Source organism: Phocoena phocoena, chromosome 21 (assembly GCF_963924675.1).
Source record: "Phocoena phocoena chromosome 21, mPhoPho1.1, whole genome shotgun sequence".
NCBI lineage: Eukaryota > Metazoa > Chordata > Mammalia > Artiodactyla > Phocoenidae > Phocoena > Phocoena phocoena.
In genome coordinates this window covers 5,972,899-5,998,925 of record NC_089239.1, presented here as the reverse complement: position 1 = coordinate 5,998,925, position 26,027 = coordinate 5,972,899, and the positions used below count along the sequence as shown (strand labels likewise).

General features: G+C 37.2%; 1 protein-coding gene and 1 pseudogene across 1 annotated transcript in view; one reads left to right on the top strand and one right to left on the bottom strand.

Annotated features, from left to right (window-relative positions):
- Window positions 1–26,027, top strand: part of LOC136141918 (disintegrin and metalloproteinase domain-containing protein 32-like) — a 136,023-nt gene that overhangs the window by 78,695 nt on the left and 31,301 nt on the right. The window contains exons 14-15 of the mRNA XM_065900074.1: window positions 7,621–7,713; window positions 9,354–9,552. Coding sequence (XP_065756146.1) covers window positions 7,621–7,713; window positions 9,354–9,552 — 292 coding nt within the window. The remainder of the gene's footprint in view (window positions 1–7,620; window positions 7,714–9,353; window positions 9,553–26,027) is intronic.
- On the bottom strand, window positions 15,681–15,835 carry LOC136141829 (large ribosomal subunit protein eL39-like; annotated as a pseudogene).

The following is a 26,027-nucleotide window of genomic DNA, read 5'->3' as shown; positions in this document are numbered from 1 at the left end:
TTCTGAATTCTAGTGTTGATTAGAAGTGCTGAGAGTGGCCTTCTTTGCTTTGTTCTTATTTTTAGGGGGATAGTTTTCTGACTTTCACCATTAAATATGATATTAGATAATAAGCTTTTTTCAAAAATAGATGCCCTTTACCATATTGAGGAAATTTCCTTCTATTTCTAGTTAACTAAGAGTTTTTTTAAATTGAATAAATTTAAGTGTAATATTGTAAGCTTAAGTTGTACAGTGTGTTACTGTGATACAGTTATATATTGTTATATGATTGCTGATGTAGTGATATTTATTACATTACATAATTACAGTACAATATTAGTGTCTATATTCATTATATTGTGCATTAGATCTCTATGGCTTATTTATTGCTCGATACAAGTGTGTACCCTTAAATACCATCACTCTTACTCCTCTGCCTCCACAACCTCTGGTAACCGGTACTTTACTCTGTTTTTCACAGGTTTAAACATTCCACATATAAGTGATATCACACAGTTCTTGTCTTTCTCTGTTTGACTTATCTCGCTAGCATAATGTGCTCAAGATTCACACATGTTGTTGAAAATGGGAGGATAGCTTCCATTTTCATGGCAGAATAACATTCCATTGTGTATGTGTACCAAACCTTTTTTATCCATTAATCCATTGATGGGCATTTGGGTTGTTTCCATATCTTGGTTATTGTAAATAGCCAAGATTTATTGTGATAAATGCATATATCTCTTTGAAATTCTGTTTTCATTTCCTTTGGGTATATACCCAGAACTGGAATTGCTGGATCATATGGTAGGTCTATTTTTAATTTTTTGAGGAACCTCCATATTGTTTTCCATAGTGGACCAATTGGTTGGACCTATTTACGTTCCCACCAACAGTGTATAAGGCTTCCTTTTTCACCACATCCTTGCCAGCACCTGTTGTCTCTTGTCTTCTTCGTGATAGCCATTCTGACAGGTGTGAAGTGGTATCTCATAGTGGTTTTGATTACCATTTCTTGATGATTAGTGATGTTGAGCATCTTTTCATGTGCCTGTTGGCCATCTGTGTGTCTTTAGAAAAATGTGTATTTAGTTCTTCTGCCCCTTTTTAAATTGGAGTTTTTTTTGTTGTTGTTAACAAATTGAGTAAGTTCTTTATATAGTTTGAATATTAACCCCTTATCTGATATATGGTTTGCAAAAATTTTCTCCCATCATGTAGGGTTTTTTTTCCATTTTGATAATTGTTTCTTTTGAGGTGCAGAAGTTTTTGAGTTTGATGTCCCATTTGTTGTTTTTTCTTTTGTTGTTTGTCCATTTGGCATCACACTCCAAAATTTATACCCAAGACTAGTATCAGTGAGGTTTTTCCCTACATTTTCTTCTAGGAGTTTCATGGTATCAGATCTTATGTTTAAGTCTTTGATCCACTTTGAGTTAATTTTTCTGGGTAATGTGGGATAGTAGTCATTGTCATTGTTTTGCATGTGTTTCTCTAGTTTTCCCAGTTGTTGAAGAGAGTATCCTTTCCTCATTGGTTATTCCTGACTCCCTTGTCGAATATTAGTTGACCATATATGCCGTGGTTTAGTTTTGTGCTTTCTATTCTGTTTAATTGGTTTACATGTCTGTTTTTGTCCCAGTACCATACTGGTGTTTGTTTGTTTGTTTTATTATATAAGTTTCAGGTGTACAGCACTATAATTCAACATCTGTATACACTACAAAGTGATCAGCACCACAAGTCTACTTACCATCCATCACCATATAGTTGACTCCCTTCACCTGTTTCTCTTACCTCCAAACCCCCTTCCCTTCTGGTAACCAGTAATCTGATTTCTGCATCTATGAGGTTTTTTGGTTTTATTTTGTTGGCTTTTTTGTGTGTGTGGTTTTTTGTTTGTTTGTTCATTTTGTTTTTAGATTTCAGATATGAATGAAATCATATGGTATCTGTCTTCCTTCATTTGACTTATTTCACTTAGCATAATACCTTCAAGGTCCATCCATGTCGCAAAAGGCAAGATTTCATTATTTTTATGGATGAGTAAGTATTCCACTGTGTATGTATACTAGGTCTTCTTTGTCCATTCATCCATCAGTGGACACTTAGGTTGTTACCACATCTTGGCTGTTATAAATAATGCTGCAATAAGCATAGGAGGGCATATATTTTTCCTAACTAGTGTTTTTGTATTCTTTGGATGAATACCCAGAAGTGGAATAGCTAGGTTGTACGGCAATTCTTAATCTTTTGAGTAATCACCATTGTTTTTCATAGTGGCTGTACTGATTTACAGTCCCACTAACAGTGTACTAGGGTTCCCTTTTTCCATATCCCCTCCAACGTTTGTTATTTTTTCTTTTTTATAATAGTTATTCTAACAGGTGTGAGGTGATATCTCATTGTTGTTTGATTTGCATTTCCCTAATAATTAGTTATGTTGATTATCTTTTCATCTGCCTGTTGGCCATCTATATGTTTTCTTTGGGAAAATGTCTGTTCAGTTTCTGTGCCTGGTTTTTAGTCAGGTTGTTATTACTTTGTTATTGAGTTGTATAAGCTCTTTATGTATTTTGGATATTAAGCCCTTATCAGTTATATGATTTGCAAATATATTTTCATTCAGTAAGTTGCTTTTTCATTTTGAGATGGTTTTCTTTGCTGTGAAGAAGAATTTTAGCTTGATATAGTCCCATTTGTTTATTTTGCTTTTGTTTCTCTTGCCTTTGGAGTGGGTTCCACAAAAACCTTACTGAGGCTGATATCAGTGAGATTATTGCCTATTTTTTCTTCTAGGAATTTTATGGATTCATGTCTTATATTCAGATTAATCCATTTTGTGTTCATTTTTGTGTATGGTGTAAGGTATTGGTCTAGTTTCTTTCTTTTGCATGTGACTGTACAGCTTTCCCAACACCAGTTGTGGAAGAGACTCTCCTTTCTCTATTGTATATTCTTTGTTCCCTCATTGTAAGTTTATTGTCTGTGTATGTATCGGTTTACTTTTGTACTCTCAGTTCTGGTCCATTGATCTGTGAGTCTGTTTTTGTGCTAGTACCATCCTGTTTTGCTTATTGTGGCTTTGTAGGAAACAAAATATACCGTTTTGATTACTGTAGCTTTGTAGGAAACAGTCATCCCTTGATATCTACAGGGGATTGGTTCTAGGACCCTTAAGGTATACCAAAATCCATGGATGTTCAAATCCTTTTTATAAAATGCCATATAACCTACCCACATACTCCCATATACTTTAAATCATCTCTAGATTACTTATAATACCTAATACAATGTAAATGATATGTAAATAGTTGTAAATAAAATGTAAATGCTATGTAAATAGTTTGCCAGAATGCAGCAAATTTAAGTTTTGCTTTTTGGAACTTTCTGGATTTTTTTCTGAATATTTTCAATCTAAGGTTGGTCGAATGCATGGATTGAGAACCCACAGATATGGAGGACCAGCTGTAATTTGAAATCAAGGAGTGTGATACTTTCAGCTTTGTTCTTCTTTCTCAAAATTGATTTGACTGTTGGGGATCTTTTGTGCTTTCACACACACATGGTTTTTATTACTATGGCTTTGTAGTTTACTTTGAAATTCAGAAGCATGATACCCCCAGTTTTTTTTTTTTTTTTTCTTCTCAGAATCACAATTTGGAGTCTTGAGTTTCCACACAAATTTTAGGATTGTTTTCTCTATTACTGTGAGAAATACCTTTGGCATTTTTACAGGGATTATGTTGAATCTGTAGGTGGCTTTGGGTACTATAGCCATTTTAACAATATTAACTCTTCCAATCCATGAACATGGGGTATCTTTCCATTTCTTCATGTCTTCTTTGATTTCCTTCAGCAGAGTTTTGTGGTTTTCATTATGCAGATCTTTCACTTTCTTGGTTAAAATTATTCCTAAATATTTTATTGTTTTTCATGCTATTGTGAATGGGATGGTTTTTTTTTTTTAATTTCTCTGTCAGATGCTTCATTATTAATGTAAAGGAATGTGATTGATTTCTGTATGTTGATTTTGTATCTTGCCACTTTACTGAAATCATTGGTTAATTCAAAGTTTTTTGACTGGTTCTTTGAGATTTTCTGTATGTAGGATCATGTCATCAGCAAATAACCACAGTTTTACTTCTCTTTTTATTTGGATGACTTTAATTTTTTTTTTGTCTTGACTAATTGCTCTAGCTAGGTCTTCCAGCACTAAACTGAATAGGCATATTGAGAGAGGGCGTTATTGCCGTGTTCTTGATCTTAGGGGAAATGCTTTCAATTTCTCTCCATTAAGTATAATCTTAGTTAGCTGAGAATTTTTAATGAAGAATTAATGTTGAATATTGCCAAATATTTCTGTGTCTATTGAGCTGATCATATGAATTTTCTGTTTTTATTCTATTCTTCTTCTTCTTATTATTATTTTTGTGTGTGTGTGGTACATGGGCCTCTCACTGTTGTGGCCTCTCCCATTGCAGAGCACAGGCTCTGGATGCGCAGGCTCAGTGGCCGTGGCTCACGGGCTCAGCCTCTCCGCAGCATGTGGGATCTTCCCAGACCGGGGCATGAACCCGTGTCCCCTGCATCGGCAGGCGGACTCTCAACCACTGCGCCACCAGGGAAGCACTTATTCTGTTATTAATATGATACATTTCATTCATTGGTTTTTGAGTGCTAACCCAGCCATCATGCAGTCCTGAAATTAGCCTCACTTGGGTTATTTAATATATATAAATTTATATGTATATATATAAATTTAAAATTTGCCAGTGTTTTGTTCAGGATTATGGCACTTATTTTAACAAGGGAATTGTCTGTAGTTTTATCTTTTCTTGCAATCTTTTCTTCTGGTTTTGGTGTCAGGGTAATTCTGGGCTCATAAAATGAGTTGGAACTTGCTCCCTTACCCCTACTTTCTGCAAGAATTTGTTTAATATTGGTATTATTCCTATTTATTTATTGTGGAAGAGCACTTAAGAGGAGATTTACCCCTGTAAATCTAAGCCCCTAGAAGTTTTATAGTTTGGATTTTCGTTTTAGGCTTATGACCCATTTGAGTTATTATTTTTGTGTGTGTGTGTGTGTGAGAAAGGTGTAGGGTCAGTGTCTAGAGTCATTATTTTCCTTGTGAATGCCCAAGTTGTTCCAACACCATTTATTGATAATTCTCCATTGAGTTGCATTTACTCCATTAACAAAGGTTTTGTTATCTCTATGTAGTTCTGTTTCTGGGGTCTCCATTTTGTTCTAAGCTCTTCGTCTATCCTTTTGTGCATACTACACTGCCACTATTATAGTTTTTATTAAGTTTTGAAGCTGGGTATTTTTGGTCCTTCAATTTTCCTCCTCTTCCTCTTCTGCCTCTTCTTTTTCTTCTTCCTTCTCTTCCTCAGCATTAGGTTGTCTACTCTGAGTCGTTTGCCTTTCCGTATAAACTTTAGAATCAGTTTGACTATGTCCACAAAATAATTGCTGGGTTTTTTTATTGTAATTGCACTGAATCTCTACATCAAGTTGTGAGGAACTGACATTTTAACAATATTTAGTCTTCCTATCCATGAACATGGACTATCTCTCCATTTATTTATACCTTCTCTGATTTTCTTCATCAAGTTTTGTAGTTTTTCTCATATTGATCCTGTAAAATTTTGTTAGGACTATTCCCAAGTACTTCATTGTTTTGGTGCTAATGCAAATGGTATTGTGTTTTTTATTTCAAATTTTTATTTTACATTGTTGATATAAAGGGAAACACCTTCCAGCAACCTTGCTATAATTGTTTATTAGTCACAGGAGGCTTTTATTGTTATTGTTCTTTGGCTAATTATTTGGTATTTTCTTTACATAGGCAGTCATGTAATCTATGGATAAAAATAGTTTTTGTTTCTTTCCCACCTGTATATTTTCACTTCATTTTCTAGTCTTATTGCATTAGCTAGGACTTCCAGTAAGATGCTGAAGGGAGTGGTGAGAGGGGGCATCCTTGCCTTGTTTCTTTTTTAGGAGGAAAGCTTATAGTTTCTCACCATAACTGTGATATTAGCCACAGATTTTTTTCTAGATGTTACCAAATTGAAGAAGTTCCCTCTATTCCTAGTTTGCTACCCTTTTGTATAAGTTAGTTTGGATTTTGTCAAGTGCTTTTTCTACAGCAATTTTTATGGTCACTGATTTTTATTCTTCAGCCTGTCAGTATAATGGATTATATTAATGGATGTTTGCATAATAAACCAGCCTTGCATACTTGTGATAAATCCCATTTGGTTGTAGTATATAATTATTTTTGCACATTGTTGGATTCAATTTCCTAATTTTTTGTTGAGGAATTTTGCATCTATGTTTATGAGATCTATTTATTGATTGATTGAGCTGTAGATTTATTGATGAGATCTACTGATATGTAATTTTACTTTGTCTGGGCTTGATATTAGGCTAATACTGACCTCATAGAATGAGTTAGGAAGCATCACATATCAGTGCTGGGAGAGTAATATGGCTGTGATTCCATGGCATAAAAACAGTAGAAGCTCCATGTTTAATGCTTCTCCTGGATTCTGTCCTCAGTGCTTTTTCTCTTGACTGATTTTAATTTGTATCCTTTCCATATAATAAACCATAACTGTGAGTATAACAGCTTTCAGTGAGTTCTGTGAGTTCTTCCAGTAAATTATAAAACCTGAGGGTGGTTTTGGGAATCCACTGAACTTGAGATTGGTGAAAGAAATGAGGACAGTCTTGGAGACTGTTCTCTCTAACTTTGCAGTGGGTCTAAACTCTACCCACCCTTTTTTCCCCCAGCTTTACTGAGGTATGATTAACAAATAAAAACTGTATATATTTAAGGTGTACAGGTATACAATGTGATGTTTTCGTATATGTACACATTGTGAGATGATTCCTGCATCAAACCAGTTTACATATACATCATCTCACACAGTTATCATTTTTTGGTTTGGTGAAAATACTTCTACTTCTTAGCAAGTTTCAAGTATGCAATACAGTATTGTTAACTATAGTCATCAAGCTGTACATTAGATCCTGAGAAATAACTCATCTCATAAATGAAAGTTTGTACCCTCTTTTCTTTTTTGGCGGTACGTGGGGGCCTCTCACTGTTGTGGCCTCTCCCGTTGTGGAGCACAGGCTCCGGACGCGCAGGCTCAGCGGCCATGGCCTATGGGCCCAGCCGCTCCGCGGCACATGGGATCTTCCCGGACCGGGGCACGAACCCTCATCCCCTGCATCGGCAGGTGGACTCTCAACCACTGCGCCACCAGGGAAGCCCTGAAAGTTTGTACCCTTTGATCAATATCTCCCCTTTCCTCTCACCTTTCAGGCACTGGTAACTACCATTCTACACTCTGTTCTATTATTCAATTTCTTTAAAAAGTTGTTTTATATGTTTTGCCCAGTTTTCTAGTTGAATAAGGATTAGTAAGGTACCAGTTACTCTGTTGTGACCTGAAGTAAAAATGACACCTTAGTATTGTAATTGTTTAGAGATGAAAAATTCTATAAATGTTGACAGCATGCATATTTTTACCCCACAAATAAAAAAATAAGCACAGCTCCTGACAATGTTTATATTACTTCCAGGATATATTTTTACTTGTGCCTTCCACTCATTTATAGCAATGTGGACCTGATAGCTGTTGTAATCCTCAAACTTGTGTGCTGAAACCAAATACACAGTGTGATAGAGGATCATGCTGCAACAACTGTCAAGTAAGATTTTAGTTTATTACTATCTTCTAAGTATATAGTGAATTATGTCTTGGATACTTTAGAATACATAGACACTTGGCTGTAAGTCAAAGTAAATGACCTTTCATGTAAAGAAAAAAATACTAAATTCAGCGTGATGTTTCTGATTTTATGAATTATAGTTGGATGTTGAGGCCTCCTTATAATGCCATTATTCTCCCTAATGATGCTATTGTTTATAAGTCTTTTTTTTTTTACTCTAGTTCAACAAAATTCCTTTATTCTATTTTTAAAATGTCCTACTGTTTTTAAGTCTTGACTGAGAGCTATTACAGAATTTTTTGATACAGAAGATCACCATTAAAAGGGACTGTTTTCATTTATTTTATCCATTTTTTTTTTTTTTTTCCTGGCGGTACACGGGCCTCTCACTGTTGTGGCCTCTCCCGTTGTGGAGCACAGGCTCCGGACGCGCAGGCTCAGCGGCCATGGCTCACAGGCCCAGCCGCTCCGCGGCATGTGGGATCTTCCCGGACTGGGGCACGAACCCGTGTCCCCTGTGTCGGCAGGCGGACTCTCAGCCACTGCACCACCAGGGAAGCCCCCAATATTTATATTTTTGTGAATAAAAGTTATATTTTAGGTTGTGATGGGTATCTGTAAGTATGTAACTGAAAGATACAGCAATTTTCCATAAACGCATAAATAATGAAACTCACTAGATGTAACACTTTCCAAATGCTACGTGTTAGCACAAAATTTAAACTATGAATTTGTTATACAAAGATCATTTGACTTAAATGTCACATTTTAGCTTATATGGTGAAGATGTTGATTCCTGTCCCGTTTTACTTTTCAGCTCTTCCAACATATATGTGACAGATTCGTCACATGAGAACCCCTCTATTGAACAATCTGCCACTGTTCTGTGTTCTTCACTATCCTTTGACTGATGTGGTTTTATGTTATTTTTCTCCTAGAATCTTATCGTGGTTAATTCTTACCTCCATAATCTTTTTAGTGTGAACTGGAAGTCATCAATTAAGAAGTATGAGATAAATGCCCAGTTAAGATTCTTTATATAAAATTTCAGAATAGTATACATGAAAGTGTTAATTAACCATAGGATAATTCAGGAGAAAAATTACAATTGGGTTCCTTCTTTTCTAAGACTTCAGTAGTTGACCTGCCTCTTTTAATCACTCTTTGGTTTCCCACTGTTCATTCTCAGTTATTTAGGTTTCACATTTTCATAGAATTACAGATATTCCATACTTAAAAACTATGGTTTGAATAAGTATATTTTATTTGGAAATTATCTAAATTTCATAATTTTTGCCCCAAAGGAATAATTATCCCAAGCTAAAAGCTACTTTTCCTCCCTTCTACCAAAGCACAAACAAAACTTGGGCTCTCATTATATCATATTTGTGTTATCCTTTTCCTTGTACATATGTCTTATCTCCTGTTTTGGTTGATAACATTCAATTTTTTTCAATATGATTATCATAATGCTTTATAACAAGAAGATAGTAAGAGACATTAATGAATAAGTACATCATCAAACTATAAATAGAATTAGAGCAATTTTAAAATAAATATTGATGAACACAACAACCTTATATATAATGCTTTAATTTTTATGTTTTAATTTCTATTAGCTTATGCAAGCAGGTGCTGTATGTAGGCCCGCTGCGCATCCTGAATGTGATGTTTCTGAGGTTTGTAATGGAAGCTCAGGAAGCTGTCCGGCTGATATAACTATACACAATGGACACAAATGTAAAGGAGGAAAAGCTTTTTGTTTTGATGGAGGCTGCCAAGATCTTGATGCACATTGTGAGAGCATATATGGAAAAGGTATTGTAACATCTATGTAGTTGGTGCTCAGTATTTTTATTAACATTACCAAGACAATGGACAATTATATATATTTAAATTCTTTATTCTGTTTAACTCTCTATTTTTATTTTTTTGAGCTTATTAAGGTATAAATGAGAAAAATATGTTTAAGGTGTACAACGTAATGTTGTGATATACATATACGTTGTGAAGTAATTGCCACAGTCATCTACTTAACATACTCATTGCATATGTATACCCAGGAATAGGCTTACTGGATCATAAGGTAGTGCATTTAAATTCTTGAGAAGGCTGTCTACTGTTTTCCATAATGGCTGTACCAATTTCATTCCCACCAACAGTATATAAAAGTTTCCTTTTCTCCACATCCTTGTTAATACTTATTATCTTTTTCTTTTTGATGACAGCTATCCTAAAAGCTGTGAGTTGTGGTTTTGATTTTCATTTCCCTGATGATTAGTGATGTTGAGCTCCTTTTCACATATCTGACGGTCATTTGTATGTCTTTTATTTCAAGAAATGTCCATTTAGGTCCTGTGCTATTTTTATTTTTATTTATTTATTTATTTATTTATTTATTTATTTATTCATTTTGCGGTACGCAGGCCTCTCACCGCTGTGGCCTCTCCTGTTGCGGAGCACAGGCTCCAGACGCGCAGGCTCAGCGGCCGTGGCTCACAGGCCTAGCCGCTCCGCGGCACGTGGGATCTTCCCGGACCGGGGCACGAACCCATGTCCCATGCATCGGCAGGCGGACTCTCAACCACTGCGCCACCAGGGAAGCCCCTCCTGTGCTATTTTTAGATCTCATTATTTGTCTTTTTTATTGAGCTGTATGAGTAACATATATTTTGGAGATTAATCCCTTATCAGATATATGGTTTACTAATATTTTCTCCCATTCTGTAGGTTTTATTTTTGCTTTGTTGATTGTTTCCTTTGCTGAGAAGTTTTTTAGTTTTATGCAGTCCCACTTATCTATTTTTGTCCAGTTTAGTGTCCAAGAGCTTTCTCCCTATGTTTTCTTCTAGTAGATTTGTAGTTTCAGGTAAGTTTAAGTCTCCTCAACCACCTGCTTTATTGAGATACAATTGGCATATAACATTGTGTAAGTTTTAGTTGTACAGCGTATTGATTTGGTACTTTTATATATTTCAGGATCGTTACCTCCATAGTGTTAGCTAAACATCCGTTATGTCACATAATTACCATTTCTTTTTCATGGTGAGAACATTTAAGATCTACTCTCTTAGCAACTTGGCTAATTCTTGTCAAATATTAGTTTGAGAACCCCTCTATTGAATAATCTGAGAGTCTCAATGCATTTCTATGGCTTTATGGGAAGTTTACTATAACTAGTTGCTGGAGGAAGAAAAAATTAAGGCCTGGTGCAGATGAGTCTGCTCAGTATTTGACACCATTTGGAAGTGGATTCCCTCTGCATAATTATAACCTCTCTCAGAGGTGTTTTTGAAAAATGATGTAGGAAAATTCTCTTATTGTGTAGAATTCTAGCAGTGTGTGTGGTTTCCTACTTTGTCCGAACGAGAGAAATTCAGAGGCAGTCTTGATATTTGACAGTGACTAATCATGTGCAATGAATTAGGACTTGAAACAATAATAATAAAAAATTGATAACAAGAAGTTCTGGAGAAGGTGTGTGTGGTTGTGCCTGTCAGGTAGAGCAGGGAATGTGAAGATATTTGTGTTGCATGTAAAGTGCAACCCAGGGCATGCCACATAGAGGAGGCTATGTATAATCAGAAAAAGAACATTATCTGTCCTGTGAATGCTAGCATTTTTTCCCAGGTACCCTAGTACTTTCATAGCGAATCCATGTACAAAGAGTTTATGGCTGCAGGGATGGAGACAATGTGTGGGTTCAAAAATAGAATTTCCCTCAGCAAGATCATCTGATTACTTTTGTTGCTTGGTTAACAGCCATGGGCTAAGTCAACAGCAATGGGCCAAAATTCAGATTCTGATATAGCACAGTGCTGTGACAGACTGGCCAGCCACTGAGCCAACTTGATGACATTAGATCTCTCCCAACACATAAAGGGCAGCAATTTCCTCTCATTGGAATAGAGACATAATGTGGATATGGATTTACCTTTCAGATATCATGTTACTACTAGCAGCATTAACCATGAACTTCTAAAAATTGGGATATAATTATGTAAAGTGAACTTCATAGATCTGAAGTGTATATTTTGATGTAATCCTCACTTCAGTTAAAGAGTAGAAAATTTTCATCAGCTCAGTAAGTTCCTTTCTATCTCTTTTCAGTCAGTTCCTTTAAGGCAATAATGGTTATCTTTCCTATTATCATATGTTAATTTTACCTGTTCTTGAACTTCATATAAATGAAGTATTTCATCATATGAGTATTCTACAGATGGTTTTTACATTCTCATATTTATAGACATTTGGATTGTTTCTAGGTTTTTTTTCTATTATGAATAGAGGTGTTATGAGGCTTCATATATAAGTCTTTTTGTAAATATATGTTTCTGTTTCTCCTGAGTAAAGCTTTTGGAGTGGAACTGCTGTCTTAAGAGTAGCTGTATGCTTAATTTAATGAGAAACCTGCTCACTGTTTTCTAAAGTCATTATACTACTTCTTATCTCTACCGGCAACATGAGAACTTCAGTTGCTCCATGTTCTTGGTGACATTTGATGTTGTGAGTCTTTTTAATTTTAGTCATTGTATTGGTTGTAAAATGGTAGTTGATTCTGGCTTTAATATGCATTGCTATCATGATTGATATCAAAGATGTTGAGCACATTATTTGGTGCTTATTGATTACATATATGATATATGGAATATATATATTTTCCGTTTGTAGTGTTCATTCACATCTTTGCCCGTTTTTAATTGGGTTTTTGCCTTTTTATTATTTATATGTGTAATTTATACATTCTATATTCAAATGCATTTTAAGATATAAGTATTGTATTTTTTTCCCAATATGCAGTTTCCCATGTACATTTTTAATGGTGCTTTTTGATAAGAAAACTTTAATTTTGAAGAAGTTTAGTTCATCAAATTTTTTCTATAGTTTTTCTAAGAAGTATTTGCCTACTCCAAAGTCATCCACATATTTTCCTATTTTTCTCTGAGGTTTTGATTTAACTTTTATTTTTATTTATTTAAACTTTTCAAAAATTTTTATTGGAGTGTAGTTGATTTACAGCATTCTGTTAGTTTCACGTGTACTGTAGAGTGAATCTGTTATACGTATATGTATATCTACTCTTTTTTAGATTCTTTTCCCATATGTGCTATTACAGAGTATGGAGTAGAGTTCCTTGTGCTATTCAGTAGGTCCTTATTCGTTATCTACTTTATATATAGTAGTGTGTATATGTCTGTCCCAATCTTCCAGTTTATCCCTCCCTTGCCCCTTACCCCCTGGAAACCATAAGTTTATTTTCTACATCTGTAACTCTATTTCTGTTTTGTAGATAAATTCATTTGTAACCTCTTCCATATATAAGTGATATCATATGACATTTGTCTTTCTGTGTCTGACCCACTTCACTCAGTATGACAATCTCTAGGTTCCATCTTTGTTGCTGGAAATGACATTATTTTGTTCTTTTTTATGGCTGAGTAATATTCCATTGTATATATGTACCACATCTTCTTTATCCATTCCTCTGTTGATGGACATTTAGGTTGCTTCCATGTCCTGGCTATTGGCTATTGTGAATAGTATGCTGCAGTGAACATTGGGGTGCATGTATCTTTTTGAATTATGGTTTTCTCCAGATATATGCCCAGGACTGGTATTGCCGGATCATATGGTAGCTCTATTTTCAGTTTTTAAAGGAACCTCCATACTGTTCTCCGTAGTGGCTGTACCAGTTTTCATTCCCACCAACAGTGTAGGAGGGTTCCCTTTTCTCCAGACCCTCTCCAGCACTTATTGTTTGTAGATTTTTGATGATGGCCATTTTGACCTGTGTGTGGTGATACCTCATTGTAGTTTTGATTTGTATATCTATAATAATTACTGATATTGAGCATCTCTTCATGTGCTTTTTAACCATCTGTATGTCTTCTTTGGAGAAATGTCTATTTAGATCTTCCACCCATTTTTTGATTGGGTTTTTTTTTTTCTGATATTGAGCTGCCTGAGCTGTTTGTATATTTTAGAGATTAATCCGTTGTTGGTGGCTTCATTTACAAATATTTTCTCCCATTCTGAGGGTTGTCTTTTACTTTTGTTTACCATTTCCTTTGCTGTGCAAAAGCTTTTAAGTTTAATTAGGTCCCATTTGTTTATTTTTGTTTTTATTTCCATTACTCTAGGATGTGGATTGAAAAAGATCTTTCTGCGATTTATGTCAGAGAGTGTTCTCCCTATGTTTTTCTCAAAAGTTTTATAGTATCCAGCCTTATATTTAGGTCTTTAATACATTTTGAGTTTACTTTTGTGTATGGTGTTTGGGTGTGTTCTAATTTCATTCTTTTACATGTAGCTGTCCAGCTTTCTCAGCACCACTTATTGAAGAGACTCTCTCCACTGTATATTCTTGCCTCGTTTGTTGTAGATTAGGTGAACATAAGTGTGTGGATTTATTTCTGGACTTTCTATCCTGTTCTATTGATCTATATATCTGTTCTTGTACCAGTACCACACTGTTTTGATGACTGTAGCTTTGTAGTATAGTCTGAAGTCAGGGAGCCTGATTCCTCCAGCTTTGTTTTTCTTTCTCAAGATTGCTTTGGCCATTCAGGGTCTTTCCTGTTTCCATACAAATTGTAAAATGTTTTGTTCTAATTCTGTGAAAAATGCCATCGGCAGTTTGATAGGGATTGCATTGAACCTGTAGCTTGATTTGGGTAGTATAGTCATTTTCACAATATTGATTCTTCCAATCCAAGAACATGGTATATTTCTCCATCTGTTTGTGTCGTATTCTATTTCTTTCATCAGTATCTTATAGTTTTTGGAGTACAGGTCTCTTGCCTCCTTAGGTAGGTTTATACCTAGGCAATTTGTTCTTTTTGATGCAATAGTAAATGGAATTGTTTCCTTGATTTCTCTTTCTGATCTTTCGTTGTTAGTGTATAGGTGTGCAACAGATTTCTTTATATTAATTTTGTATCCTGCAACTTTACCTAATTCATTGATGAGCTCTAGTAATTTTCTGGTAACATCTTTAGGGTTTTCTATGTATACTATCATGTCATCTGCAAACAGTGAGATTTTTACTTCTTTTCCAAGTTGTGTTCCTTTTATTTCTTTTTCTTCTCTGATTGCCAAGGCTAGGACTTCCAAAACTATGTGGAATAAAAGTGGCGAGAGTGGACATCCTTGACTTGTTCCTGATCTTAGAGGAAATGCTTTCTGCTTTTCACCATGGAGAATGATGTTTGCTGTGGGTTTGTCATATATGGTCTTTATTATGTTGAGGTAGGTCCTCTCTCTCCCCATATTCTGGAGTTTTTTTTTTTTATCGTAAATCACTGTTGAATTTTGTCAAAAGTTCTTTCTGCATCTATTGAGATGATCATATGGTTTTTATTCTTCAATTTGTTGATGTGGTGTATCACATTGATTGATTTGCGGATATTGAAAAATCCTTTCATCCCTAGGGTAAATTCCACTTGATCATGGTGTATGATCCTTTTAATGTGTTGTTGGATTCTGTTTGCTGGTATTTTGTTGAGGATTTTTGTGTCTATGTTCATCAGTGATATGGGTCTGTAATTTTCTTTTTTTGTGATATCTTTGTCTGGTTTTGGTATCAAGATGATAGTGGCCTCGTACAATGAGCTTGGCAGTGTTCCTTCCTATGCAATATTTGGGAAGAGTTTCAGAAGGGTAGGTGTTAACTCTTCTCTAAATGTTTGATAGAATTTGCCTGTGAAGTCATCTGGTCCTTGCCTTTTTTTTGTCGGAAGATTTTTTTTTTCCAACAAAAGGTTTCACATATTTATTGCTGAGTTACACAGTGAGCAGTGATGAGGAAAGATCAAGAAAAGAGGAGAGAGCCATTCCATTTTTCCCATCAAACACAGGCAGCTGTTCCAGACACTAGTGACGTTCTGATATGTTAAGATGCAATTGACCTTGATCACATAAATGTGTGACACTTCATGTGCGGTCCCTTATAGACCCAGCTTAGTTCTTCTCCAGTGTCTTCTCTTGGAGTTGTATCTGATTTTATTACCAGTTTTTATTCGAATCCATTGGGGAATGGGACGATTCTGCTTTCGTTTTTGGCCAGGAATCGCTTGATCCTGAAAGTCTTGTGAGAAGACATGGCGAGGAGCAAATTCAACCACACATAGGATGGCAGACAAGAGAAAAGAGGAGGAAGTGAGTGGAAGGACATATTTAGAAGGCCTGTTGGAAGATTTTTAATCACAGTTTCAATTTCAGTACTTGTGGTTAGTCTGTTCATATTTTTTATTTCTTCCTGGTTCAATCTTGGAAGGTTGTATCTTTCTAAGAATTTGTCCATTTCTTCTAGGTTGTCCATTTTATTGGGGTATGGTTAGTTGCTTGTAGTAGCCTCTTATGATCCTTTGTATTCTGTGGTGTACGACTTCTCCTTTTTCATTTTTAATTTTATTGACGAGTCCTCTCTCCTTTTTCTTTATGAGTCTGGCTAAAGGCTTATCAATTTTGCTTATCTTTTCAAAGAACCAGCTTTCAGTTTCATTGGTCTTTGCTATTGTTTTTTTCTGTCTCTATTTCTTCTCTGATATTTATGATTTCTTTCCTTCTACTAACTTTGGGTTTTGTTTCTTCTTCTTTATCTGGTTGCTTTAGGTGTAACGTTAGGTTGTTTATTTGAGATTTTTCTTGTTTCTTGAGGTGAGATTGTATTGCTGTAAACTTCCTTCTTAGAAGTGCTTTTGCTGCCTTCCATAGGTTTTGGATGGTCGTGTTTTTGTTGTCTCTAGGTATTTTTAGATTTCCTCTTTGATTTCTTCAGTGGTCCATCGATTGCTTAGTAACATTGTTTAGCCTCCATGTGTTTGTGGTTTGTATAATTTCTTTTCCTGTATTTAATCTCTAATCTCTTAGCATTGTGGTCAGGAAGCATACTTGATATTATTTCAATTTTCTTAAATTTACCAAGGCTTGATTTGTGACTCAAGATCTGATTTATCCTGGAGAATGTTCCATGGGCACTTGAGAAGAAAGTGTATACTGCTGCTTTCAGATGGAATGTCCTGTAAATATCAGTTAATCTCTCTGAACTAATGTTTCATTTAAGGTTTGTGTTTTCTTATTAATATTCTGTCTGGATGATCTGTCCTTCGGTGTAAGTGCGATGTTAAAGTCCCCCGTAATTATTGTGTTACTGTCGATTTTCCCTTTTATGGCTTAACATTTGCCTTATATATTGAGGTACATGTTAGGTGCATCTGTATTTACAACTGTTACATCTTCTTCAATTGATACCTTGATCATTATGTAGTGTCCTTCCTTGTCTCTTTATTTTAAAGTCTATTTTGTCTGATATGAGTACTGCTACTCCAGCTTTCTTTTTATTTCCATTTGCCCCTCACTTTCAGTCTGTGTGTGTCCCTAGGTCTGAAATGGCTCTCTGGTAGACAGCATATATATGGGTCTTGTTTTTGTATTTATTCAGCCAGTCTGTGTCTTTTGGTTGTAGCGTTTAATTCATTTACATTTAAGGTAATTATCAATATGTATGTTTTTATTGCCATTTTCTTAATTGTTTTGTGTTTGTTTTTGTCGGTCTCTTTTCTTCCCCTCCTCTTTTGTTCTCTTCTCTTGTGTTCCCACTTAGAGAAGTTCCTTTAGCATTTGTTGTAAAGCTGGTTTGATGGTGCTGAATTCTCTTAGCTTTTGCTTGTCTGCAAAGCTTTTGATTTCTCCATCAAATCTAATGAGAGCCTTGCTACACAGAGTATTCTTGGTTGTAAGGTTTTTCCCTTTCATCACTTTAAAGATATCATGCCACTCCCTTTTGGCCTGCAGGTTATCAGCTGAAAAATCAGCTGATAACCTTATGGGGATTCCCTTGTGTGCTATCTGTTGCTTTTCCCTTGCTGCTTTTAACATTTTTTTCTCTGTATTTAATTTTTGTTAGTTTGATTAATATGTATCTTGACGTGTTTCTCCTTGGGTTTATCCTGTGTGGGACTCTGCACTTCCTGGACTTGGGTGACTATTTCCTTTCCCATGTTAGGGAAGTTTTCAACTGTAATCTCTTCAAATATTTTGTCAGTCCCTTTCTCTTTCTCCTCTTCTTCTGGGACCCCTATAATTTGAATGTTCTTACAATTAATGTTGTCCCAGAGGTCTCTGAGACTGTCCTTATTTCTTTTAATTGTTTTTTCTTTATTCTGTTCTGTGGCAGTGATTTCCACCATTCTGTCTTCCAGCTCACTTATCTGTACTTCTGCCTCAGTAATTTTGCTATTGATTCCTTCTAGTGTATTTTTCATTTCAGTTATTATATTGTTCACCACTGTTTGTTTGTTCTTTAGTTCTTCTAGGTCCTTGTTAAGCATTTCTTGTATCTTCTCGACCCGTGCCTCCATTCTTTTTCCAAGATCTTGGATCATCTTTACTATCATTATTCTGAATTCTTTTTCTGCTAGATTGCCTATTTCCTCTTCATTTAGGAGAGACTTTTGCCTTACTTCTTCATCTGCAACATATTTCTCTGTCATCTCATTTTATCTAACTTACTGTGTCCGAAGTCTCCTTTCTACAGGCTGCAGGATCGCAGCTCCTCTTGCTTCTGGTGTCTGCCCCCTGGTGGTGGAGGTTGGTCCAGGGGCTTGTGTAGGCTTCCTGATGGGAGGGGCTGGTGCCTGTTTTCTGGTGGGTGGAGCTGGGTCTTGGCCCTCTGGTGGGCAGGTCCTTGTCCAGGGGTGTGTTTTGGGGTGTCCAGGAGCTTAGTACGACTTTAGACAGCCTGTCTGCTGATGGGGGGGCTGTATTCCTGTCTTGCTGGTTGTTTGGCCTGAGTAGTTCTAGCACTGAAGCTTGCAGGCTGTTGGGTGGGGCTGGGTCTTGGTGCCAAGATGGGGATCTCCAGGAGAGGTCATGTCAATTAATATTCCTGGGCGGTCCTGCAGCCATAAGTGGGTGCTTCCCCCCTGGGGGCTTGGGTTTGATCCCTGTTTGGAGAACCAAAATCCTGAAAGCTGTGCTGTGCAACCAAATAAACAAAATAAAACAGAGAAACAAAACCGAAGAAAAACAATCCAAAAAAAATCCCCAATGAAAACAAAAAAAACCAAGAAAACAACCAAACAGAAAAACCAAAACAAACAATAAATAATAAACTAAGAAAACAACAAAAAAACAAAACCTCCCAAAACAAAAAATACCCCAGAAAATTTTTAAAAAAAGAAATAAAACAACAACAACAAAATTCTCTGGGGCCTCTGATACCAGTGTCCTTGCCTACATGGTGAGCTACAGCCAACCTCCGCCTCCCCAGGAGACACTCCAAGACCTCTAGGTAGGTCTTTGGACCCGCTGTGGGCACTGTGGAGGCAGCTCAGACTTTGACCTGGCCCAGCTCCTGCGTGTACATGCCCACAAAGTCCACAGCTGCTAAAGCTGGATCCGTCTCAGCCGTGGGAGCGCTCATTGTCCCTTCAGATGTTCTATAGGTGCTGGGTTTACCAAGCTGATCGTGGCGGTGGTTAATCCGTGGCTTGTGCAGCTGCAAGGAGAGATTTCAGTTCTTCTTAGTTGCACAGCCCCTGGGGCTCAGCTTTGGTTTCGGCCCCACCTCTGCATGTGGGCTACCTCAGGCATCTGCTCACTGCCCAGGCGAGTGGGAGCGAAGGCAGCAACTGGGGGCATGCTGGCCTGTTTCGGTGGGAGGGGGTGGGGCAGCGACTGACTCAGGCGGGAGGGGGATAAGGTGGAAACAGCTGGGGCACGCATGCTCACTCTGGTTGGAGCCCCTCCTAGTGCCTGTGGTGGCGTGGGCTGGCGTGTGGGAGAGAGGCTGTGATGGCAGACCCGCCCTTCATGCATCACTCAGCAGTGGCTCCTCACTTCTGTGGTGGTCCAGGCTTCTTCCAAGAGCATTCCCAGTTGCAGAGCTCCTCACTTCTGTCCCCTCAGGCTGTCTCCGAGCAGCCAACAGCCCTCCTCTCCCTGGGTCTGCTCTCCAAACCCCATGTTCCGGCACTGGCAGACACCCGTTTCACCCTGGGGCTTGCAGGCTGTGGCATGGACCATCTGTGTAAATCTCTCTCTGTCTTGCCTGCCACAGACTGGTTGCTGCACTTTCCTCTGATAGCCCTCGCAGCTCCCCTTCTATCTCAGCTAATTGCCCTGCCAGTGAGGGGGCTTCTCCAGTTGCGGGAACCTCTCCTCTCCTTCAACTCCTCCCAGCAGAGCAGGTCCCATCCTGTTTCCTCCTTTCTTTTTCTTCCTTTTCTCTCTTTCATCCTACCTGGTTATGCGGGGATCTTTTCTTGTCCTTTTGGGTGTCTGAGGTCCTCTGCTAGTGTTCAGCAGGTGCTTTGTGTGAATTGTTCCATTTGTAGATGTATTCTTGATATATTTGTGAGGAGAGGTGAGCTCCAGTTCCTCCTATTCCACCATCTTCACCTTGAACCTAACTTTTCTTTTAAATCATTATTTCTTGGAAAGATTATTATTTTTCATTCCATTGATTTGCTATCTCTGTTTAAAATCAGTTGATAATATAATATAGTTCCATTTCTAGATTTATTCTACATCAATCTGTTTATCCTTATGCTATTGATTACTGTAGTTTATAGTAAACCTTTATATATTAGGTAATATAAGTCATTCAATTTCATTTATTCTTTTTCAATACTGCTTTGGATTTTCTGAGTCCTTTACATCTCCATATAAATTTTAACATCAGCTTGCCAATTTCTAAAAAAAAAAATTGCCTCCTAGAATTTTGATTGAGGTTGTGTCAGATTTATAGATGAATTCTGGATTATTAGTATCTTAACAGTATTGTGTTTTGCAACCCATGACGCTTTAAGCAGCATTTTGTAGTTTAATGAACATATTTTTAATATCTTTATTTTATATTAATCCTAACTACATTTTAGGTTTTGGTACTATTGTAAAAATTGTTGTTTTTATGAAGATTGGTTTTCCAGTTGTTTGTTGCTAATAGGTAGAAATACAATCGATTTTTGTATCTTGATCCCTTATCTGTGATCGAATATAGTAAGTCATAATGATGCCTACTAAATATAGAGAAATCTTATTCTAATTGGTCATCACAGAATAGAGAATTATACTATGATGTAGATGAACAATTGTTAAATGGAAAAAATATATAATAAGAATTCAGAGTACTTGCTCAGAATGAATCATCATAAGAAAAAAAATTTACAACACATTTTGTATATTGCCTGGTAACTAATCAAACATCTAGCGCTTTCCGAGTTATTTCTTCCTATACAAATGCTGACAAAGATGATATGAAATTTACTGCTAGAAGCAAACTGTATACTTTTTTGTCTAAAAAGCTATATTTCGCAGAGATCACTGGAATTTGATAATGACCCACAATACCTACCACACTGGCTCTACTAGTATTTTTTGTTGACTTTCTTGGATTTTCTACACACACACACACACAATCATGTCTTCTGAGAATAAAGAATGTTTTACTTTTTATTTTCCAGTTTGTATGTTATTTACTTGTTTTTATTTCCTTACTCCACTGTATAGGGTCAGTATTGAATGAAAGTAGTAAGAAATTAGTAAAACATTGTTGTGATTTAGCGATGTGCTCTTAGATGGAGAATGCTTAATATTACGCTTAGTTAGATAAGTATAGTATTAGCTGTATGATATTACCTGTAGGCTTTTCCTGCTGTCTCAGGCATGGGCACACGTGGAGCACCCATGGAGGCAAGGCCTAGAAAGCATGTGCTTGCTGAGCAACAGTGGATCCAGGGTCTAAGGCTCTGGGCAGCACACAGGATTGGTGACTGGGTGCCCATGGAGCAGCTCTGGCTCTGGGGTCTGGGGCATATGCAGCGTTTGGGGTGGAGGGGCAGCCCTGGTCTTTGGCCAGAACGGTAGCAGCTCTTTCTGGGTGGGGTGCAGCAGCATCTTCTTAGTTGGGTGGAGATGGCTCTCGATAGCCTCATGGAGAAAGCTGCCAGTGTCCTCTGTGGAGTGGGCTGCTGGGGTCCTCCTGTGGTGAGCCCTGTGTGATCCTCGACTCTGAAAGCTGTGGGGTGTCCATGGCTGTTGTGGAGGCCCTCCTGGCAAACTCTGCCATGTCCTCTGGAGAGCAGGCCACTGGGGACGGTGGTGGCATCCACTGCATGACAGATGCTGATAGTCCCCACCCTTCTGTGTTCCTGGCTCTCTCCAAGTATGTCCACCAAGTCATCTACCCAGTGGTCCTTTCTATCCAGTTAGTCTCCTTTCTTGCTCCACTGTGTTGCTATAGGTTCTTTCTTTTTTTTGCGGTATGCGGGCCTCTCACTGCTGTGGCCTCTCCCATTGCGGAGCACAGGCTCCGGATGCGCAGGCTCAGCAGCCATGGCTCACGGGCCCAGCCGCTCCGCGGCATGTGGGATTTTCCCGGACTGGGGCACGAACCCACGTCCCCTGCATTGGCAGGCCGACTCTCAACCACTGCGCCACCAGGGAAGCCCGCTATAGGTTCTTAATCGTACCCTTGAGCCCCTCCCAGGGCTATTTTCGTTTGTAGAGAGCTAACTGTTGTTTTTGTGTGTTGGGGGGGAGGGAACGAAGGCTGGAGAGATCTCTTACTCTGCCTTCTTGCTGATCTCTTCCTCAATGAGAGTTTTTTAAATGTCAGAGAAGTAGATGTGTGTCCTAGTCTAGTTCTTGATAAAATGTCCAGGATAATTTTACCAAGAGAGATCAAGGCCTCAAAAATTCTTTACCAATAAATTACCAATAAATTATTTTCTTTACCAATAAATTACCAGTTAATTACCAATAAATTATTACCAATAAATTATTTTCTGAAAGTTAGTATCCCCAGGGAGTCAATTCATTTAATTAATATTTGGCCCCAAACACCTAGACTTAAAGTCTGTCACACATTTCTAATTCTGGTATAGAGGATGGCCCACTGTCTTTGGCCCCTAGAAAATTTTTTATAGGTAGTGCATTTATTGGTATGACAGATATAAGGGAGATCGGGATATAGGAACTGTGGCTCTCTGAATATAGTGCTTGCACCTTTATCTGAGGAAAAAATAAAGTGTCTTAGAACTCAGAAGAAATAGTGCTATGATAGAATCTCATAAAAGTGAGACCAAGATAAATAGGAAGTTTCAGGAATTATGTAATGGAAACTACAAGTATTCAAAGTGGTCATTCAACTGAGCTTAATTTGTTTGATCTCATGAATGGTAATAATTGCTTCTAAAGTGTCTGTAAGATTGCCTATGTTAATAGCTGATCCCACTGGACTCAGTACTGCAAACTCTTCAATGACTGCAATGCAGATATTGGGTAGAACTGACCACCTGTGCTCCCACTGGTCCTCTGAACACTGTGGATCAGTTTGGAGCTCAGTCTGGATCAATCTGGTCTTCCTGTTACTAGTGAACCGTGGCATCTGGTGTAATACATTTTATATGGGACACCCATTCCTAAAGCATTTGGTTTACTATAATGGCAATCCTCGTTATTAGTTAGAGAATAAACTTATTATACAGATACCTAAAAATACAATGGTTCAAAAGAGATAGACTGTATTTTCTCTCTCATATAGTATTCCAGAGATAGGCAATTCATCAAAGATGGTTCAGCAGCTTTGCTCTATGACATTTTTCAGGAACCTGTCATCTTTCTTTTTGCTCCGTCATCCCTTGTGTCTCTGGGAGAAGGTAGTTTTCCAGCACAAAACGTTTATACTAGCTCATGGAATGGAGAAAAGAAGAAATGGAAGTGTGACCAGCTTGCGCTTAATGCCATTAACTGGATGTTTTGCATATAATTTCTACTCATAATCCACTGATCAGAACCTAGTCACATACCATATCTAGTTGCAAGGGAGTCTGAAAAATGTTTTCTCTAGCTTGGTGTCTATGTGCCCTGCTAATAACAAGAAAGTTCTATTACTAAATGGAAGAAAGAAGGAATGGATATTGGGGGACAGTTAGCCAAAGTTGAGGTTATGGTAACAGTTTATGCTTTCTAGTAGTCATGTTTTTCTGGAGTACCAGAGTTTATATAGAGAAGGCAGAGGTTAGTATAGATCAGAGTATCATAAACTGGTAGGATTTTCCTCTTAGTACCATTTTCTAAGAACTGCTTAATATCCACATGGTTACTGTGGGAAATATGTTATTAGTATAGTTTGGTCTTATACCCCTGTTTGTACTTGGTTGGACAGTAGCTGGTACCTAACCAGACCCAGTCTAACTGCAGTACTCTTCAACCTTGCTACATTTGGTGGGTTTTAGGCTGAATGTCTAAGTCATGCTAAGGGAGTTGGGGAGGTTCTGAGTTTCTTTTCTGGGACTTTTAGACAGTTAAACAAGAGAGTTTTCCCTCTAAGGGCTCAAAATTATCATAAATAAAGCTCCAGAGTTTTGGGCAGCTATGTTTTTGACCATGTGGAAAAAGATTGGCCTCAATGAGACAGAAGAATGAAGCTGGAGTGTAAACATAAATGAAAACAAGAGATAGATAATCTTTACTTACATTTCTTCCTTGAGTGCCAATATAATAAATATTTCATTTAATCTGTCTCTTGTTATTCTCATAATTAGTGATGAATTTCCTGGACGTCTTTGAAAATAGTTATGTCTCCATTATTTTAGCTGGTGTTACAGTAATAATCTGTAGTTTATTGGAGATGGAAAAGAATTATATAGCTCAAGTGGCTTCAGATTGTATAAGTAAGTTTATGCTTATTTATCTTAAATATCTCTTAGGACTGTTTTAGGAGCCATGAGGAAAAAACTTCAACTCTTACTTCTTATCGTGAATTTGTGGAAATTTTAAATTGGTTCTATCTACAAGTTATTTGAAAAATGTAGAATCGATATTGCCTCTTTCAATAAAAAATATTTAGAAGGCCACAAAACAGAAACTAATGAAATTAGTGAGGTGACATTGGAAACATAATTTGGGAGAGATCACTAAGGAGTTTGTTTCAAATGTTAATCTTTAAAAATCTCTATTGCTTCAAATAGAATAGGTATAATTCCTATTGGAGGTTTTGATTTTGGATGTCAAACTCCATAAGAAAGACAGATCATGGAATATGTTCCCCAAGGTGTTGATTTTTTTCATTCATTTAATAAATATTTATTTATCACCTTAATTGGGTGAGGCATTCTTCTAGGACTGGAAACCCAGGGATGGGAAAGACAAAAAAAAAAAGATTCCTATTCTTATGGAGGTTATATTCCAGTGAAGGGTTCAGGCATAAACAATAAAAAATTAGTAAGTAAATAAATAAATAAATATAATCATTTCCATTAGTGGTGAATGGTATGATAACAACAACAACAAAATCCCCCAAACAAAGCAACAGCAAACAGAGTGATAGGAAAAAGACTGATGATGAAGGTGAGGCTGTTCAGACAGGGTGTTCAGAGATGGTTTCTGTGTGGAAGTGAAATTTGAGTAGAAACTTTAATATTAAGAAGAAGTCAGCCAGAAGATGATCTTAGGAAAGAGCATTTTGGGCAGAGAAATGCAGCAAATGTTATGGTTCTGAGTTAGGAATGAATTTGGTGAGTTCAAGGATGAAAACAAGGGCAGTGTGGCTGAAAGGTAGTGAACCAGGCTGAGTAAGGACCATGGCAAGAAAATTGGATTTTATTCTTAATGTAATGGGAAACCACTAGAGGTATTTAATTAAGAGGCTGATGTATTTTTATTTTTTAAAAAGATCACTCTGACTTACGATATGGAGAATGTACTATGGAGAGTGGAAGTGGGGAGTCGTTTAGAAGCTATGGTAGCATATTAGAAGAGAACTGATGATAGCACAGGCTAGAGTGATGGCTGCACAGCAGATGAGAAGTGGTCATGCTCAGGCTGTATTTAGGGGCAGTGTCCATAATACGTGGATTAGATGGTGGAGGCAGGTAGTGAGGGGGGGAAAAAGAAATCAAGAATTCTTCCTAAGTTTTCGCCTGAACATTGGTTGACTAATGGTCCTATAAAGAAGCCTAGGGTGTAAAACAGAATTTGGTTTTAGGATATGTTAAGTTGCATATCCTATTAGTCATGAGATGAGGTGAGAAAGATGTCAGGTTATGAAAGATAAAACTTCAGCTAACGTTTCAATGGCTCCCTTTATTACAGTTGAGATGGGGTGGCCTTCTAGTCCATCTAACTGGAAACGTAAACTAGTCGTCTCTAATAGTGGTCAAGGGAGTAAAACCTCAAACTCCCTACTCTGCAGTGCTATTTATGAGTCTTGCCTAAACTACTTGCAGTAGTTTTCCAGCACCCACATTTACTGACCTAGTACCAGCCATGCACATCTGTCTATGAAA